Here is a 17,500-nt window from a genome sequence, read left to right as displayed (position 1 = left end):
CTCCACCAGCCTCCCCCTGCTCTGGGCCACTGTTCATTGAAGTCGGTCACAGTCTCATTTGGGATGTGAATAAAATGTTACGACCACATTGAATTAACTGCAGGTAATGAAGTGTTATGGATGTTTTTTATGAATAGTCAGTAAAGCAAAAATGTAGTTTGAGAGTGTTTGAGAAGGTTAGCCTCAGGATAGGTTCATCCCACAGTGGATAATCATTGTAATCATAGAGATTTTAAAAGAAGCCTTTTTTTGTCTATTTGACCTCCTCTTCCTCCCCCAGGAACATCCCCAGCGTGGACCAGGACTACTCCCAGCTGAGCACCAACGCCCCCTCTGTGGGCACCGCGGGCGGAGTCCTCCCCTCCCCCTCCCCCGCCACCCCGCGCTTCTCCGTGCCCACCCCTCGCACCCCGCGGACCCCCAGGGGCGTGGGCACGGCCAGCGGCCAGGGCTCGGTGAAGCAGGAGGGCACGGAGCTCAGCTCCCCGGCCTCCACCCCCTCCACCAGCATCCCCCTGAGCTCCGTGGACCCCCAGGCCTCCGGGCCCGCCCTCCCCGAGGCCCACAGCCTCTACGCCGCCCTGCTCCTCTCCGACTCGGTCCTCAACGTCTTCAAGGACCGCAACTTCGACAGCTGCTGCATCTGCGCCTGCAACATGAACGTGAAGGGCGCCGACGTGGGCGTGTACATCCCCGACTCGACCCGCGAGGACCAGTACCGCTGCATGTGCGGCTTCAGCGCCATCGTCAACCGCCGCCTGGCCCACGCCACGGGGCTCTTCCTGGAGGACGAGATGGACATCTTCGGCCGGGGGTCGGAGGTGGGCCGGGCGGCCGAGAGGAGGCTGGCGCTGTGTCGCAGGGACCCACCCATGGGAGACCCCCGGGCCAAGCGGCCGCAGGACGCCCCCCCCGTCCCCCCCTCCGTCATGGTCCTCATCCAGGAGCAGTGCTCCCAGCCCATCTCCTCCCTGGCCTCCCTGCACCTCCCGCCCTCCTGCTCCTGCCACGGCCGACAGGGGGCGCTGTTGCAGAGCTGGATGGCCGATAAGCAGTGGGCGGACGGGAGCGATGCGTGCGTGGAGTGTTACAACGCGCTGGTGCAGGGGCAGCAGTATGTGGACAACCCCGCCGGAGGGAAAGTAGATCCGGCGGTCGTGAGGAGCAGCGCGCTACACTCCTGGCCTCACACGAACGGTAAGGAGGAGTGCTTCGGCCCCTCAGGGTGCCACTAGAACAAGGACAGCAGGATGAAAAGAGGGGTAGATTTGTCAGTGACGACTACAGAAGCCCCTCCACTGTTCCACCGTCCTTCTAATGGAGCTGTGTTAGAGATTAGACGCGTGTTGAAGTGATTATACTGGTGACGGTTATCGCAGTCAGCTGACTCAGCTTACTTCACAGAGGAAAGGAAGATGAGAGACTTCCTGCTGTGGGAATAATGCTGTGTGAATGACTAATGACTCGTGAGCTTTTTTAGACACAGACATGATGATGAAATTTGCTTAGTTGACTGAAGGTTAACGTCCATGTGTCTCTGTTAGTTACGGCCTGTTGCGTGACGTCTGATTGTGTATTCATGTACTTTATGTTTGTGTGTCTTGTCGCGTGTGCGTGCGTGTGTGTTCTCCTGTGTGTGTGTGTGTGTGTGTGTGTTCTCCTGTGTGTGTGTTCTCCTGCCTGCGTGTGTGTGTGTTCGTTCTCTTGCCTGTGTGTGTGTGTTCCTGCCTGTGTGTGTGTGTGTGTGTGTGTGTGTGTGTGGTTGTCTCCTTGCCTCCCCAGTACTGGACATCAGCATGCTGTCGTCCCAGGATGTGGTGCGTATGCTGCTGTCCCTGCAGCCCTTCCTGCAGGACGCCATCCAGAAGAAGAGGACAGGGAGGACCTGGGAGAACATCCAGCACGTCCAGGGACCGCTCACATGGCAACAGTTCCACAAGATGGCCGGCAGGGGCTCCTACGGTGAGCCAGAAGGGACATACTGTACCACATTGACCACCTTACTATGGAAAGGGTTCTACAGTAAAACCCCAAAAGGGTTCATTAAAGGGTTCTCCCAAAGGGACAGCCCAAAAGAACTCTTAATGGTTCTAGGTAGCATCTTTGTGTGTATGTATAGAGTGTTTCAGATGTTGTGTACTGTACAGTGGTGTTGAATGTCGTCAACATTATCCTTGATATCACAAATACAATTTGAGAATCAGATGATCTCATACCTTGTCCATTCTTGTTCATTCATGGTGACAGCCACACAAACTTGATCTTTATCCTCCGTACTACAAATACAGTGAACCATACTCTATCTCGTTGAGGAGAGCAGAAATGTAAACGAAAGAGATAATCTCTCTTTTACCATCCTCCGTTTCGACCTTTCCTCCTTTATCTCATCCAACACACCCTGCTGCACGGTAGATCTCTCCTCACCCGTCCAGTAGCAGTGAAATTGGTTGTCGTCAACTTCCATCGAAATACAACAAATATGTGTGTTGAAATGCACTTCACTTTCATTTACATGTACATTTATGGCATTTAGCAGACGCCTTTATCCAAAGCGACTTACAACAAATACATTTGTTTAAGTAAGTGAATCATCTGTCCATCAGTCATCATAAGATAAAGTAATCAATGCTCAGACGAGGGGCCATAGGCAGTCACAATGCTAGAAGAAGAATTTTATTTTTTTCTTATTTATATTATTATTTATTACCTTCACATTAAAAGTTTAGATTTGATTTCAGCCCATTTAGCCTCTCATAATTCTCATTTCTATGAAGCTATGTGGGCCTGGATGGGCCTGAATGGGCCTGGATGGGCCTGGATGAAGTTTAAATCATCTTTTGTACAAAGAACAATGGACCGTGTATGTCTATGTATGTTTCCTGTAAAATATAATTAGAAAATGTAATCTTAATTTAAAAAAAATAATTCTAATTTCTCTCTCCGTCGACCAGGGTCCGAGGAGTCGCCGGAGCCCCTGCCCATCCCCACGCTGTTGCTAGGCTACGACCGCGACCGGGACTTCCTGGCGTTGTCCCCGCTGGCGTTGCCGTTCTGGGAGAAGCTGACTCTGGAGCCGTACGGCGGGCAGAGGGACGTGGCGTTCCTGGTGCTCTGTCCCAACAGTCCGTCCCTGCTGGCCGGGGCCAACGCCTTCTTCCAGGAGCTCAGCGCCGTCTATGAGGTACACACACCTTGAGACAGGTCCCAACAGGTGTCTGACGCAGAGGAGGAGGCTGGTGGAGGTAGAAATCGGAGGACGGGCCTCATTTGTAATGCACGGAATGGAATGAGGGAATGGTATCAAACTATGTATTTGGTACCATTCCTCACCGGGGGGAGGCTGGTGGAGGTAGAAATCAGAGGACGGGCTCATTGTAATGCATCAAACAGCTTGATACCATTCCTTATTCTGTTCCATGCATTACAATGAGCCGGTCCTCCGATTTCTACCTTCACCAGCCTCCCCTGTGTGATACAGTAGTTCTGGCTCATGACCATCTCCACAACAGTGTGAGGCAGATGGACACTTTTATATGTTGCTATTTAATATTCTCCTCATATTTATGAGATGATAAATGTGTACTAGTACTGTGTGAATGTTAGAATGTCTTTGACCTGCAGTCATACATTTCAAACAACCCCTAACGACCCCCCCCTGTCTGTCTGTCTGTCTGTCTGTCTGTCTGTCTGTCTGTCTGTCTGTCTGTCTGTCTGTCTGTCTGTTCTGTCTGTCTGTTCTGTCTGTCTGTCTGTCTGTCTGTCTGTCTGTCTGTCTGTCTGTTCTGTGCCTCAGACCTGTCGTTTGGGGAAGCACCGGCCCCTGGCCAAGGTGTCCCGGGACGGCCTGGTGCGTGTGGGGGGAGGAGGAGGAGGAGGAGGAGGAGGAGGAGACCAGTCAGACAAGCCGGAGGAGGAGCAGGTGGACCAGTGGTTTACTGGGCCCTGGGCTGGACAACAACACACAGACAACCTCAACAAACTGCGCCTCTACGCCCAGGCCTGCAGACAGCAGCTAGGTGAGAGGGAGGGAAGGAGGGAGGGAGGGAGCTACTTCTTAATGGTCCCTCCTAAAGACCTCTTCACCCCCACTACCCCCCTGTGCAAGTTTCTCTCCTGTTAATAATAAAAAAAAATATATATATATTTTGGGACTGCCAATGGCCCCTGGTCTGAGCATTGATTACTTTATCTTCTGATGACTGATGGAGAGATGATTCACTTACTACCAAATGTATTTGTTGTAAGTCTCTTTGGATAAAGGCGTCTGCTAAATGCCATAAATGTAAATGTAAATGGGGGAGAGAGAGAGAGAGAGATGGGGGGGGCTTGATGATTTATTTTGATTACACTTGATTCATATCGACATCATTGTCGTTTGGCCTCACACCAGATACCTCACAGGGTGGATGACGCCACGGGGAACATTCTATTCTACTCTACTCTACTCTACTCTACTGTGTTCTATTGCTGTACCTGTGTATGCTACCCATTCATGTGATAGACCTAACACCTCATACAGATAGAATATCAGTGAACACTCTCATGGTATTTCGCTGATATTTCGCTGGATATGAATAACTTAACTTCTCCCCTGTGTCCCCCCCCCCCCCTCCTCCCTCCCTCCAGGTCCCCAGTTATCTGTCCTCTCCGTGGACAGCAGTCTCCTGGTGCCCCCTAAGCCCCAGCCCCAGACCCAGTCTCCTACACCCTCCTCGGCCCAGCCTGCTCCCTCCACCGCCCAGCCTGCCCCCCCCTCTGGTCCTGGGGCTCCTGAGGGAGAGCCCTCGGCCACCAGCTCAGGAAACACCCCGGCCCCACCTGCAGCAGCAGGAGCAGCCCCAGGACAGCCGGGCACAGTGGACATCCAACAGGGAGGGACAGCAGAGTCCAAGGGTGGCCCTAACCCCACCCCAGCCCCTACGCAGCCCGTAGAGACCCCCGAGAGGTGAGGGGTCAGAGGCTTACTGTACCAATGCAAGCCTGATAGCTTTGTACTGGCTATCATACTGCTGTTAACCCCCGAGAGAGCTTTGTAGGGCTATCGTAATGCTAGCCCTGAGAGCTTTGTAGGGCTATCGTAGTGCTAGCCCTGAGAGCTTTGTAGGGCTATCGTCAAGAGAAAGAGACTCCTCTATCTGTTGGTCTAGGCTCTGAATCGGTGGTGTTAATTAGTATGAACTCTGTGCTAGTGACTGTGTTGTTATTAACGTATTCATTGTGGATGTTATACCGTTTAGCCACTAGTGTGTACAACCTTGACCTCCGCTCCGCTTGAGTTTCTGTGTCATGACTGTGTTATTACTATGTTATTACATGTATCCTAGTGTTACGATGACTGTATATGACCGTGCGATGTTCACGGTGTCTCCCCCCCCATGTGGCAGCATTGCGGAGCGGGAGCGAATCGGCATCCCCACACTGCCGGACGCTGCGGATAGCCACGCCCACCCGCCGGCCATCGTGCTGTACATGGTGGACCCCTTCCTGTGCTCGGGAGGAGCGAGGGATGGGGGAAGAGAGGAAGAAGAGGGGGAGGAGGTGGAGGAGAGCAGTGTTTGGATGCTGGGGTTGATGCGGTGCTACACAGAGATGCTGCAGACGCTGCCTGAGACCATGAGGCCAGCTCTGGTACTGCAGGTGAGTCATCTGTCAAATCAAATGAAATCAAATGAAATCAAAGGTGATTTATAGAGCACATTTCAGGGATGCAACACAATGCGATTGTCATAAACAATTTGTTATTTTATGTATCTCTTCTCTCTCCCTGCACTGCTAACAGGGACAATCAGTGATGTACTGATCACAGTAAACCCTCCACTGCTAGGCTCGGTGCACTGTTTACAAAGGGTTAGGGTTAGGGTTAGGGTTTGGGCTAGGGATGGTTAGGGTTAGGTTAGGGTTAGGGATGGTTAGGGTTAGGGATGGTTAGGGTGAGGGATGGTTAGGGTAAGGGTAAGGGAGGGTTTGGGTTAGGGATGGTTAGGGTGAGGGTTAAGGTTAGGGTTAGGGGTGGTTAGGTTAGGGTTAGAGATGGTTAGGGTTAGGGATGGTTAGGTTAGGTTAGGGTTAGGGATGGTTACGGTTAGGCTTAGGGTTAGGGACTGATGACAGTAATAGCCTTTGGTCCACATCTTTTAATGGCTCATGCATTCCCTGTGTGTGTGTGTGTGTGTGTGTGTGTGTGTGTGTGTGTGTGTGTGTGTGTGTGTGTGTGTGTGTCTGTGTCTGTGCCCGCGCGCGTACGCGTGTGTGTGCGTGCGTGCGTGCACGTGTGTGTGTGTGTCCGTCCATCCAGGTGATACCATGTCATTACCTGCTCCAGCCAGCCAGTGGCGAGAGCCCCCTGTACCTGCAGCACCTCCGATCCCTGGCCTTCTCCTGCTACTCCCAGTGCAGACGCCTCCTCCCCACACAGACACACATCAAGTCCATGACCGGCTTTGGCCCGGGGGCGGCCCTCGACGCGGTGCTCAAGAGTCCAGAGGTAGGGCCGTGGGCTCAGGGCCGTGGGCTCAGGGGTACTGAACCGAGGGGGACACTCTTCTATGCATCTCTTGTATTTGACCCTTTAAGAAACACAACGTCCACTTCAACTTCAACCTCTCACACTTTCAAAAACTCTTTGTCTCTTTTCCTCTTCATCTCACCCCCCTCCCATCTGTCTCTCTCTCTCTGCCCCCCCCCCTCTCTCTCTCTCTCTCTCTCGACTCTCCCCCCCCTCTCTCTCTCTCTCGGCTCCCCCCCTCCTCTCTCTCTCTCTCTCTCTCTCTTTCTCCCCCCACCCCCTCTTTCCTCCCTCCCCCCCTCCACAGCACCCCAGCCCCCTCCAGGGGTACTCTCCCCCCTTCATTCTGGGCCCTTCCCAGCGCGGCAGGCAGCCGGAGCCGGGGGAGGTGTGGCCAGAGATCCCCCCCAGGTACAACGTGCTCTTTGTGGGCTACTGTCTGTCACACGACCAGCGCTGGATCCTCGTGTCCTGCACTGACCAGAAGGGGGAGCTACTGGAGACCTGCATCATCAACATCGACGTCCCCAACAGGTACTGTAGAGTCAAGTCACGCAGGCAGGAGTGGGGGGGGGGGGGGGGGGGTGAGATGACGTCAGCCATTTTTGCCTTCATATTCCTAATAGACCAATGGGAATTTTGAATACTGCGTCTAGCATTTCCATGATATGCGATGCATTGTCAGACGGTTAACAACAACTCTCGACTGAATAATTACAATTTTCGTCTTTCCCGTTGTTCAAATCAAGCTGTAATAGAGTAATACAGTATTCTGAGTTGGAAGGTTGTTGTTTTTTTTTGCTCTGCTCAGCACTGTTTCACTGACTCAAATATGGGCCCAGGGGCTGAGAGATATCAAATATGCAAAGTCATAAAGTTGCATTTTGTAGTCCCCGTGTGTGCACAATATGCAATCAATACGAAACAAGTTCTACACATGAATCTATTTGTTGGTGTTGTGTCTGCCAGAGGGTTATTGGATGCTGGACTATGCTATTTGATGCTAGTATATCGCGTATTAAGCTAATAGGCTGTAACCATAATGGACTATAACATCTCCCCCTGGCTTCTCCAGAGCGAGGCGCCCCAAGGTGTCAGCCAGGAAGATGGGCCTGCAGAAGATGTGGGATTGGTGCGTGGGGATCATCCAGATGACCTCGATGCCTTGGAGAATCGTGATTGGTCGGCTGGGCCGGCTGGGGCACGGCGAGCTGAAGGGTGAGTACCCAGGTGGAGCTGGTTCCATTCTGGCTCTCGGTGTCCCTGTGGACAGATTTTAAATGATGACAGGTCGGTCCTAACCACTTTCAGTGCTAATACGAGATGATCTCGAGGTAAATATTGTTGCTGATTTTCTAAAAGCTGATTTATATGGAGGCTCTGTTACAGAGGGTACGCAGTCATGCTGAGGTGAAATCTCTTGACGCTATCCTGAGGTGAAATCTCTTTATGCTATCCTGAGGTGAAATCTCTTTATGCTATCCTGAGGTGAAATCTCTTTACGCTTTGCTGAGGTGAAATCTCTTTACGCCTCTCAATGCAGAGGGCTCCATGTAACTACGTAGAGCTGCGCATTGACATGATAGGTTGATGGTAGGTGGCGGAGGTCAATCCTCACAAACGATTGGAAGCATAGAAGACACACGCCAAACCACAGATAATATTTCAGTTGACCCAGTGGAGACACTAGTAAGACAGTACAATCAGTCCTTGTATTGATTCTCCCCCCCCCCTCTCTTTCTCTCTCTCTCCCTTTCTCTCTCTGCCTCTCTCTCTCTCTCTCTCTCTCCTTCTCCATCTCTCTCTCTCTCTATCTCTCCATCTCTCTCTCCCTCTCCCTCTCCCTCTCTACCCCCCCCCTCTCCCTTCCCCCCTCCTCCCCCCCCCTCCACAGATTGGAGCATCCTCCTAGGGGAACACTCCCTCCACTCCATCAGTCGTCAGCTGAAGGAGTCGTGTCGAATGTGTGGCTTCTCCATCGCCGACTCTCCCTCTATCCTCAGCGCCTGTCTGGTCGCCATGGAGCCCCAGGGATCCTTTGTGGTGATGCCAGGTCAGCAAGGGATGAGGATGATGATGATGATGATGATGGGGGTTATTCATAACACTACCGCTCCAATAATGTATATCCTCAAGTTAATGTGTTAATGTGTGCGTGTGTGTGTGTTCGGCTGCCTGTGTGTGTGTGTGTGTTCTCCTGCCCGTGTGTGTGCGTGTGTGTGTGTGTGTGTGTGTGTGTGTGTGTGTGTGCGTGCGTGCGCGTGCGCAGACGCGGTGACGATGGGCTCGGTGTTCGGCCGCAGCACGGCCCTCAACCTGCAGACGTCCCAGCTGAACACGCCGCAGGACGCCTCCTGCACGCACATCCTGATCTTCCCCACCTCCTCCACCATCCAGGTGGCCCCCAGCTCCTACCCCACAGGGGAGGACAACACCGGCCAGGAGGGACTGGGTCAGTGCACCGCGCTAACGCGCTAGCCATGCTAACACGCTAGCCATGCTAACACGCTAGCCATGCTAGCACAGGAGATACAGGAGACACTCGAGGAAAAGATGAATTAGAAACTGTGTCAAAAGCATTATTTTATTTTATTTTATATTATATGTATTCTATGTATATGTAATATATGTATTATATGTATTATATTATATGTATTCCCTTATCTTCTAAGTCTTAAGTCGATAAGGCTTCTTTCTCTTCTAAGTCTTAAGTCAGTAAGGCTATTACCTTATGAAGTAGGTCATTTCACCTCCACCAGGGGGTGCAATTGGTTCAGGAGACCTCCGAAAGGCATGTGCTACCACCAGGGGAGGCTGGTGGAGGTGGGGGTAGAAATCGGAGGACGGGGCTCGTTGTAATGCACGGAACGGAATGAGGAATGGTAGCAAACGCAGCCGCAGTCCGCCGATTTCTGCCACCACCGGCCTCTACCATGCCACATCCAGACCTCCGTAGACAGCCTGTGTTAATCTGTCTCTCTACAGACGACATGTTTGACCTGCCGTTCCCGGACGAGCTGGGAGACGACATCGGCCATGACATGATGCTGATCACGGGGAACCTCCACCCCTCCCCCAACACCTCCCCCGTGCCCTCCCCCGGCTCCCCCTCCGGCATGGGCGGGGGCTCCCACTTCCAGCACAACAGGGTGAGTGGAGGACCAGCGCTAGCTCAGTAAGGGAGGGGCCTGCTAGGTGTCTGTCAGCATCCCCCCCTGACTGCTGGTGTCTCGTCTCAGCCATGTGTCTGCCGTTTCTCACCCTCTCTGGCTTTCTCCTCTGTGTGTGTGTGTGTGTGTGTGTGTGTGTGTGTGTGTGTGTGTGTGTGTTCTCCAGAGCCAGGGCGAGAGGCTACTGTCCAGGGAGAACCCCCCTGAGGAGCTGAAGCAGCAGCCGCTGGCCCTGGGTTACTACGTGTCCACGGCCCAGGCCGAGGGCCTGCCTCACTGGTTCTGGGCCTCCTGTCCCCAAGCTCAGAACCAGTGTCCACTCTTCCTCAAGGTAAGGGATCCATAGGGAACCAAGTTGAGGTGATAAACTCACTCCTGAAGTTGAAATACCCTCAGCACTGCAGCTGACTCACCCAATGACTAGCTTTGGGCATAGCTGGTTAAAATGGGGTGTTATCAGAGGGGACGGTCACGCGTGTTTGCGATACAGAGGACCTAGTTCTGTAGGTCTGGTGGTCTGTAACCTAACTGTGGCAAGGCATCGTGACGCCTGATAGAAATGCATTTATACTGTAAAATGTCTCTCTCAATAGAAATTCTGGAGTTGGTTTGATTTGCTTTGGGTTAATGCATAGGCTTGTGTGTGTTGGGAGGGGATAAGTGTGTGTGTGTGTGTGTGTGTGTGTGTGTGTGTGTGTTTGGACTCTAACCCTGTGTAACTCTACCCCAGGCATCTCTACACCACCACATCTCCATCGCCCAATCAGATGAGCCGGCCAATCAGACGAGCTCTGACAAGACGGGCTCTGACAAGCCGACCAAGAAGACTCATGCTCACCCTCTGGACTCCAAGACCACCTCTGACGTGCTCAGGTTAGGAACAGCCTCTCTATGCCCATCCTACTGTACACACTAGATGCTAAGTGGGATCCTTGAGATGACCCTACCCTAAATCCTAACCCTAACCTACCCTACCCTACCCTACCCTAACCACTAACCCTAACCCCCAGCTTACCTAACCCTAACCCTAACCCCTACCCTATCCTACCCCAACCCCTAATCATAACTCTAACCCTACCCAGATTCACAGCTTGAAAGTGCACTTGAAAAATCTGCAGGAATTGCGTGATGCAATCATGTCATCATGGACCAGAATCTTAAAGGAATGTTTCCAACATCTTGTGGAATCAATGCCATGAAGAATTGAGGCCATTTTGAGAGCAAAGGGAGTCCCGACCCAGTTTTAGTATAGTGTTCCTAATAAAGTGCTCTGTGAGTATATCTAAGCCTATGTTAGACTCCTATGTAAGCCTATGTTAGATAGTTAGCTGTCACGGTTTAAAGGGTTAGTTCATCCAAATGACAAAATCATATATTTGGCTCCTTACCTTGAAAGGAATCTATGGACAAAGACAGACATTCAGTCCACACTTTGGCTCTGTTTATCTGGGCACTGTCACTCACCACTAACCAAAAGCAAATGGACGTCAACATAGCCTTAATTTGAATGTTTGAAATGTCATGCCAAAACCATCCCAGATTCTCTGAAAAGACTCAATGACATGATTTAAATGACTTTGAGAGATGATTCTGGCATGAAACGTCAAACAGAGATCAGCCACTGAATCCATGATACATTCTGTAACCCCGAACCCTTGTCCTCTCGTCCCGGTGCCCAGGTTTGTGTTGGAGCAGTACAACGCCCTCTCCTGGTTGACGTGTACCCCTGCGACCCAGGACCGCCGATCCTGCCTGCCCGTGCACCTGGCCGTGCTCACACAGATGTACAATGCCATCCTCAATATGCTTTAGCAACACGAGAGCCCTGATGGACACAACTGATGGGACTTGAGAATCCTGTGTGCCTGCGCTTGCTCTGTCTGGCCACCAGAGAGCGCCAGAGGTCTCTTGTTGTTTCCACAGATGGATGGACATGGAGGATTGGCGAAGTTCTTGGTTCAATGGCCGGCCAAGGTAGTGGCAGGACAGATGATTGTGCATACTCTCTAGAGAGGCCGGTTTGGGGTGGGGGGAGGGGGGGGGGGGGGGTGAACATACACACGCCTATGTACAGTTTAACTTTTTTTACAGACTGTGTACTCAGACATGTGACCGTCCTCAGTGCAATTTTTACCTTTAAAAAGCAGCGGTTGCAGATGCAAAGTTGTGCCAATCAACCTTTGACCTTTGGAAGGGGCACAGCAGCCAGAGACAGAAGACAGAACTACCCAGCATCCAGCTATGCCCTTTTTATTCCAGACATATCTCAGTGTTTCAACTCTTCAATATCAGATCAGCGTTGTTGTGAAGGAGGGTCCTTCAGCCCTGTGTGACTCACAACATTTGTGAAGCCGTCTAGGGAGGCGCCTGAAGGAATACGTTCCTACATGAAGACTTATTATACTTTACCAGCCATCACAGTGGAACCCTGGGAGTTGTAGGAATCCTGATCTAGGAGTCTGAGAGTCACCTGCATACAAAATGCTGTAGTGTATCTGCCAGCACAGCCAGAGAAACCACAGTGTCACAGCTACGCATTGCTTCTTCACACCAATGACGTTTTTACACGTTTGTTAAAAAACTGGTTGTCGTGAGTTCATTGGCTCGCGGTTTAGTAATGAAATTCGTACCGACCTTCTGAAGGGTGAAGAATATGGCGTCTCCTCGGAAGGGCAAAGCATTTGATAATAATGGCACTTTTTCCTTACTTTTCGGAGTGACAATTTTATTGCTGTAGATATGAACACAGTGAATACTATTTGAAGAGTAAGACGCAGGTCTTGTTGTTTATAGTGTAAAACTGACATTTGCAGAGAATTGAGACTATTTTTAATATTTAAAAACAAAATTTGAAAACAAATAAATGAACACCAAGACCTTTTCCAAATTGAATATCAATTGCCTTGTGATCAGAAATGGAAATTGTCATTTTAAAGGAAATTGTAACTAAAATTGTTAAGATGCCATATTTATATATAGTATATAATGTCGTATAAATTCATATATATGTATATAAAACTATATATATATATATATTACCTCTTTGAAACAAACAGCCACATCTGATGTTGAGGGTGGCAGGGTTTCTACATGCCTTTCTCTACAGTATACATCCTTTATCAAAGACAATGCATTTTGGTTTGTCCTATACTTTTTATTTTTTACAGTTATTGAAATGTTGTATTTTAGCCTTTTTATTTAATGACTTTAAGTTAAGGAATTCAATAAGGCAGGAAAGATATATTTATAAAGTGTTTCTCCTCTCCTGCTAAATAAACTTGAAATAGGCAATAGATTTCAATGGTATGTATTTGAGCTTTACAAGGGTGTATATTTAACGAATATGCTTTATTTCTGTGGCGGTTTGAAACGATGTCAAGCAAACTGTCAGAAAAGCCGGTTTCTTCTTGAGCTTCTCCACTTCAAATGGCTCTCTGCGATCAGTAGAATTGCTGGCATGTTTGTGTGTACACTTTTCAGCTATTTCGGGGAATTTCTTAAAGCTGTACATTTCATGCTGGTTTGACTTACTTTAATTTATGTGATTCCTACAAAGTATTTTTTTGCTGTGGAGTTTATTTGGGGGTCTATACAGTATACAGTATATATATGAAGTCTCATTCATATACAGCCAAGGGTGTGTTGCCAAGAAATGTACACTAACGTACAAACAAGGACAGGTTTGCAAACTTGTTACATTTGCCGTCACTTTGAATATCTGACAGATCCACCTTGAGAAAGAGATCTGACACTTTTACACTCTTTTTTTAGTAAACTCTTGAATAATGACTTTTGCTCTGAGTGTGTTCATTTAGATGCTGTTTTCCAACCTTTGACTTTAAAGCCTTTCTGTGTCTTAATGTGAATTGTGACAGTGCTATTGAAATATTGAGTCTGATATAAGCTGTGGACAGTCCCAGTCCCAGTAAAATACCACAGTCACAGCATGAAGTGTGTTTGATACCATTCCTCATTCTGTTCCATGCATTACAAAGAGCCTGTCCGAGTTCTACCTCCACCAGCCTTCCCTGCTGTACAGTATAGTGTAGACTACCATCTTCCTTCCCTGCTGTACAGTATAGTGTAGACTACCATCTTCCTTCCCTGCTGTACAGTATAGTGTAGACTACCATCTTCCTTCCCTGCTGTACAGTATAGTGTAGACTACCGTCTTCCTTCCCTGCTGTACAGTATAGTGTAGACTACCGTCTTCCTTCCCTGCTGTACAGTATAGTGTAGACTACCATCTTCCTTCCCTGCTGTACAGTATAGTGTAGACTACCGTCTTCCTTCCCTGCTGTACAGTATAGTGTAGACTACCGTCTTCCTTCCCTGCTGTACAGTATAGTGTAGACTACCGTCTTCCTTCCCTGCTGTACAGTATAGTGTAGACTACCGTCTTCCTTCCCTGCTGTACAGTATAGTGTAGACTACCGTCTTCCTTCCCTGCTGTACAGTATAGTGTAGACTACCATCTTCCTTCCCTGCTGTACATTATAGTGTAGACTACCATCTTCCTTCCCTGCTGTACAGTATAGTGTAGACTACCATCTTCCTTCCCTGCTGTACAGTATAGTGTAGACTACCGTCTTCCTTCCCTGCTGTACAGTATAGTGTAGACTACCATCTTCCTTCCCTGCTGTACAGTATAGTGTAGACTACTGTCTTCTGCTATCTATCTCTAGTGCGGAGAGGGGGAGGAGAGGGGGAGGAGAGGCCCCTGTCATCACGTGGGGCTGTCGATCAACACCTCCATAGCTCCCTCTCTCACATCTGCCCTCCACGTTGAGACTGATTTCCTGAGAGAGAGCTGGTCTGTTGTGGTTCTGTAGGCCTGGTGGTCTGTAGTGGTTCTATAGGTCTGTAGGTCTGGTCTGTAGGTCTGGTCTTTAGGTCTGTAGCTCTGTAGGCCTGGTCTGTAGGCCTGGTCTGTAGGTCTGCCGGTCTAGTCTATAGGTCTGGTCTGTAGGCCCACTGTACTGTACCAGCCCAGAGAGGGGCTGTTTCCTAATCACCAAATCACAACCTACAGTGTAGAACATTCTCATATACAACAGTAAACAAAGTATGGTTTTGTTCCAGCTCACTGGAGTGTGAGACACACTTCAAACATAACTGATAGTATGTTATTGTATTGTTGCAAAAATTTTATCACAGACACCGAGTCATAACATAATCTGTAACATGCATGCATAGTCAGGTAAAACACGTTCCTGCTCAGTGAAGGAAACGTAAACAGCCCTGATAGTGTCCCTTCCCATATTACCACGGTAGCTTCATACTGTAGCTTCCTGCTCCACAAGACTCCGGTTGTCCTGAGGTTCCTTTCAGATGGGAACTAGATCAGAAGAGTTTATACTAGGGTTGATGAAAACAACATGATCAGAAGAGTTTATACCAGGGTTGATGAAAACATGATCAGAAGAGTTTATACTAGGGTTGATGAAAACATGATCAGAAGAGTTTATACTAGGGTTGATGGGAACATGATCAGAAGAGTTTATACTAGGGTTGATGAAAACATGATCAGAAGAGTTTACACTAGAGTTGATGAAAACATGATCAGAAGAGTTTATACTAGGGTTGATGAAAACATGACGATGTCTTGGTTAACAATATCGACGATAAATCACGACCTCTCAGGCATTATTGTTTCATTCTCAGCCATCGCCTCTGACACAGATACTGTACACACACACACACACACACACACACACACACACACACACACACACACACACACACACACACACACACACACATCTCTGTCCGTGCCACACTGGCGGGCCATGCCCAGGTAAAGTCAACAAGGGGAAGCTCTGGATGCAAAGTAGGGTGTCCCACATCAAAATGTCACATGTCCATCCATCAACCCTGCTGAAGGCTACCGTCAGCTCCGGGCGCAAAGGCGGGAACGCTCATTTGATTAAAGTGACAGGGCTCTGATGGAGACGTTGTCCTGCGTTTGCATGGCGTCCACTCATCAAGCAAATGAGGGCGGGGGGGTTGGGGGGGCGATGGAGCAGCTGCGACTGAATGCCAGATGATGATGAGACCGTGCGGCCATGTTGAAACCACTCAGGAGGAAGTCCGTCAGATAGAGGAAAGGGGACAAAACAATGACTGTTGCTTTCAAGGTGGTTGCTTTTTGTGTGTTAGCGACATAGCTAATTACCTTAAAGCACTCCCTGGGTTTAGGTTAGGGGTGGGGGGGTGGGGAGGTGGGGAGGGGGGGGGGAGTGCAGTTTGAGAGTGCCGGAGTACCGGGAAATGTGGCCTAATGACTCTCTCTTTCTCTCTCTCTCTCTCTCTCTCTCTCTCTCTCTCTCTCTCTCTCTCTCTCTCTCTCTCTCTCTCTCTTTAGTCCCCAGGGAGGTCAGACAGACAGAGTCCATTTGAGCATCAGGGTCAAATGAAAGGGCCTACTCAAGAGGGAGGGAGGGAGGGAGGGAGGGAGAGCGAGAGAGGGAGAGGGCCTGAATTTCAATGGAGCCATCACATTGAAAAAAAAAAAATGCCAGCCAGACAAACCAAACAAAAAGTCAAGCTGTAAAGCAGACAGGCAGCAGCCCTGGGGAGGGAGGGATGGAGGAGGGAGGGAGAGGGAGGGGTGGAGGAGGGAGGGAGAGGGAGGGGTGGAGGTCTAGAATAATAAAAGGCAGTGGTCATTGAATAGCAGGAGGCTCTGAAGAGTCGCTCTGCGACATGGCAAGGCCATCTAATGGCCACCGTGGGCCTGCAGAGAGGAAGCAGAATCGAATTGAGTTGTTGTGTTATCCACAGATGGCCTATTAGGTCATATCATCCAATCACCTGCTCTCTGGCTGAACCCACACCATCCCCCCGGACCCCCCGCCACCCCAATCGCCCCTCGCTGCAGCCGAATGTCCACTAGACTCCAGACCGGACAATGAACCCGAGAGCCGCCTGACAATGAAGCTATTAGCGCAAACACAATTAGCAGTCAATGACATCTTAGCAACCTCTTGGCTAACGTTTTGTCTCTGAGAGGACAAGGTTTTTTGTTGTATAATGCCATCAGATGAGGTCACAATAGAGATGTGAGTAATGCTAATGCTGCTGACCCTCCAAACCCCCCCCACCCCCCCCAAAGGATAACATTTATCTTGTTCAGGATTTGTGTATATTGAGGTTATAGCGTAAATGATGCTGATCTAAAAAGTATGTGAAAATAAATCTGTATGAAAACAGAAACAAACAAAAACATCTCAACCACGTGCAGAACGGGATTCTCGACAGACACAACTCAGTGAAACCAGGCATGTTCTTGGAGGCCTACTTCCATGTTCACATCAATGCTGCAGGCTTGCAACTTGTCTTTCTTGCAACCTTTTCCCAACTTTCTCTCATATATCTAGTCTGGTACAAGACAGTGGAGGCTGGTGGAGGCAGAAATCGGATCATTGGAACGCATTGGAACGGAATCAGGAATGGTCTGAAACACAATGTCTTCCTATTCCTCATTCCGTTCCATGCGTTACACTGAGCCCCGTCCTCCGATTTCTACCTCCGCCGGCCTCTCCTGTGTGGTTCACTGTACCGTACTTGAGCAACAGAGGCTATGGTGGCCTCCAGACGGGCGTCGGTGTTCCTGCTGTGGCTCCAGATGGTGGTTGTTGAGCTGTCGGGCTGCTTCACGTGCAGGCGTGACTTTAGAGGGGGAGACCGGCGAGCTGTTTTGACATCCTCCCTCCCTCCCAAGTGGAGGCAGCTGGGGCCTGTAGCCTCACTGCTCTGCTGAGAGGGAGATAGAGGTGGCGGTGGGGACGGTTGAAGATGAGAGAGAGAGTGTGTGTGTGTGTGT

General features: G+C 49.8%; 1 protein-coding gene across 1 annotated transcript in view; it reads left to right on the top strand.

Annotated features, from left to right (window-relative positions):
- LOC310824456 (mediator of RNA polymerase II transcription subunit 13-like) overlaps window positions 1-13,464 on the top strand; it is a gene marked incomplete at its 5' end in the record, with an annotated part of 24,124 nt that extends 10,660 nt beyond the window's left edge. The window contains 17 exon segments of the mRNA XM_083697701.1: window positions 281-1,197; window positions 1,783-1,962; window positions 2,952-3,181; window positions 3,794-3,861; window positions 3,863-3,888; window positions 3,891-4,016; window positions 4,627-4,945; window positions 5,385-5,637; window positions 6,296-6,484; window positions 6,813-7,039; window positions 7,581-7,723; window positions 8,400-8,558; window positions 8,775-8,957; window positions 9,491-9,654; window positions 9,842-10,006; window positions 10,406-10,548; window positions 11,355-13,464. Of these exon segments, the coding sequence (XP_083553827.1) occupies window positions 281-1,197; window positions 1,783-1,962; window positions 2,952-3,181; window positions 3,794-3,861; window positions 3,863-3,888; window positions 3,891-4,016; window positions 4,627-4,945; window positions 5,385-5,637; window positions 6,296-6,484; window positions 6,813-7,039; window positions 7,581-7,723; window positions 8,400-8,558; window positions 8,775-8,957; window positions 9,491-9,654; window positions 9,842-10,006; window positions 10,406-10,548; window positions 11,355-11,487 (3,625 nt within the window).
- Between the last annotated feature and the right edge of the window lie 4,036 nt (window positions 13,465-17,500).

The sequence above is a fragment of the Argentina silus genome (genome assembly GCF_951799395.1).
Source record: "Argentina silus genome assembly, contig: scaffold_208, whole genome shotgun sequence".
Taxonomy (NCBI): domain Eukaryota; kingdom Metazoa; phylum Chordata; class Actinopteri; order Argentiniformes; family Argentinidae; genus Argentina; species Argentina silus.
The sequence above is the reverse complement of the archived record's forward strand: the minus strand, read 5'-3'. Positions and strand labels throughout refer to the sequence as shown.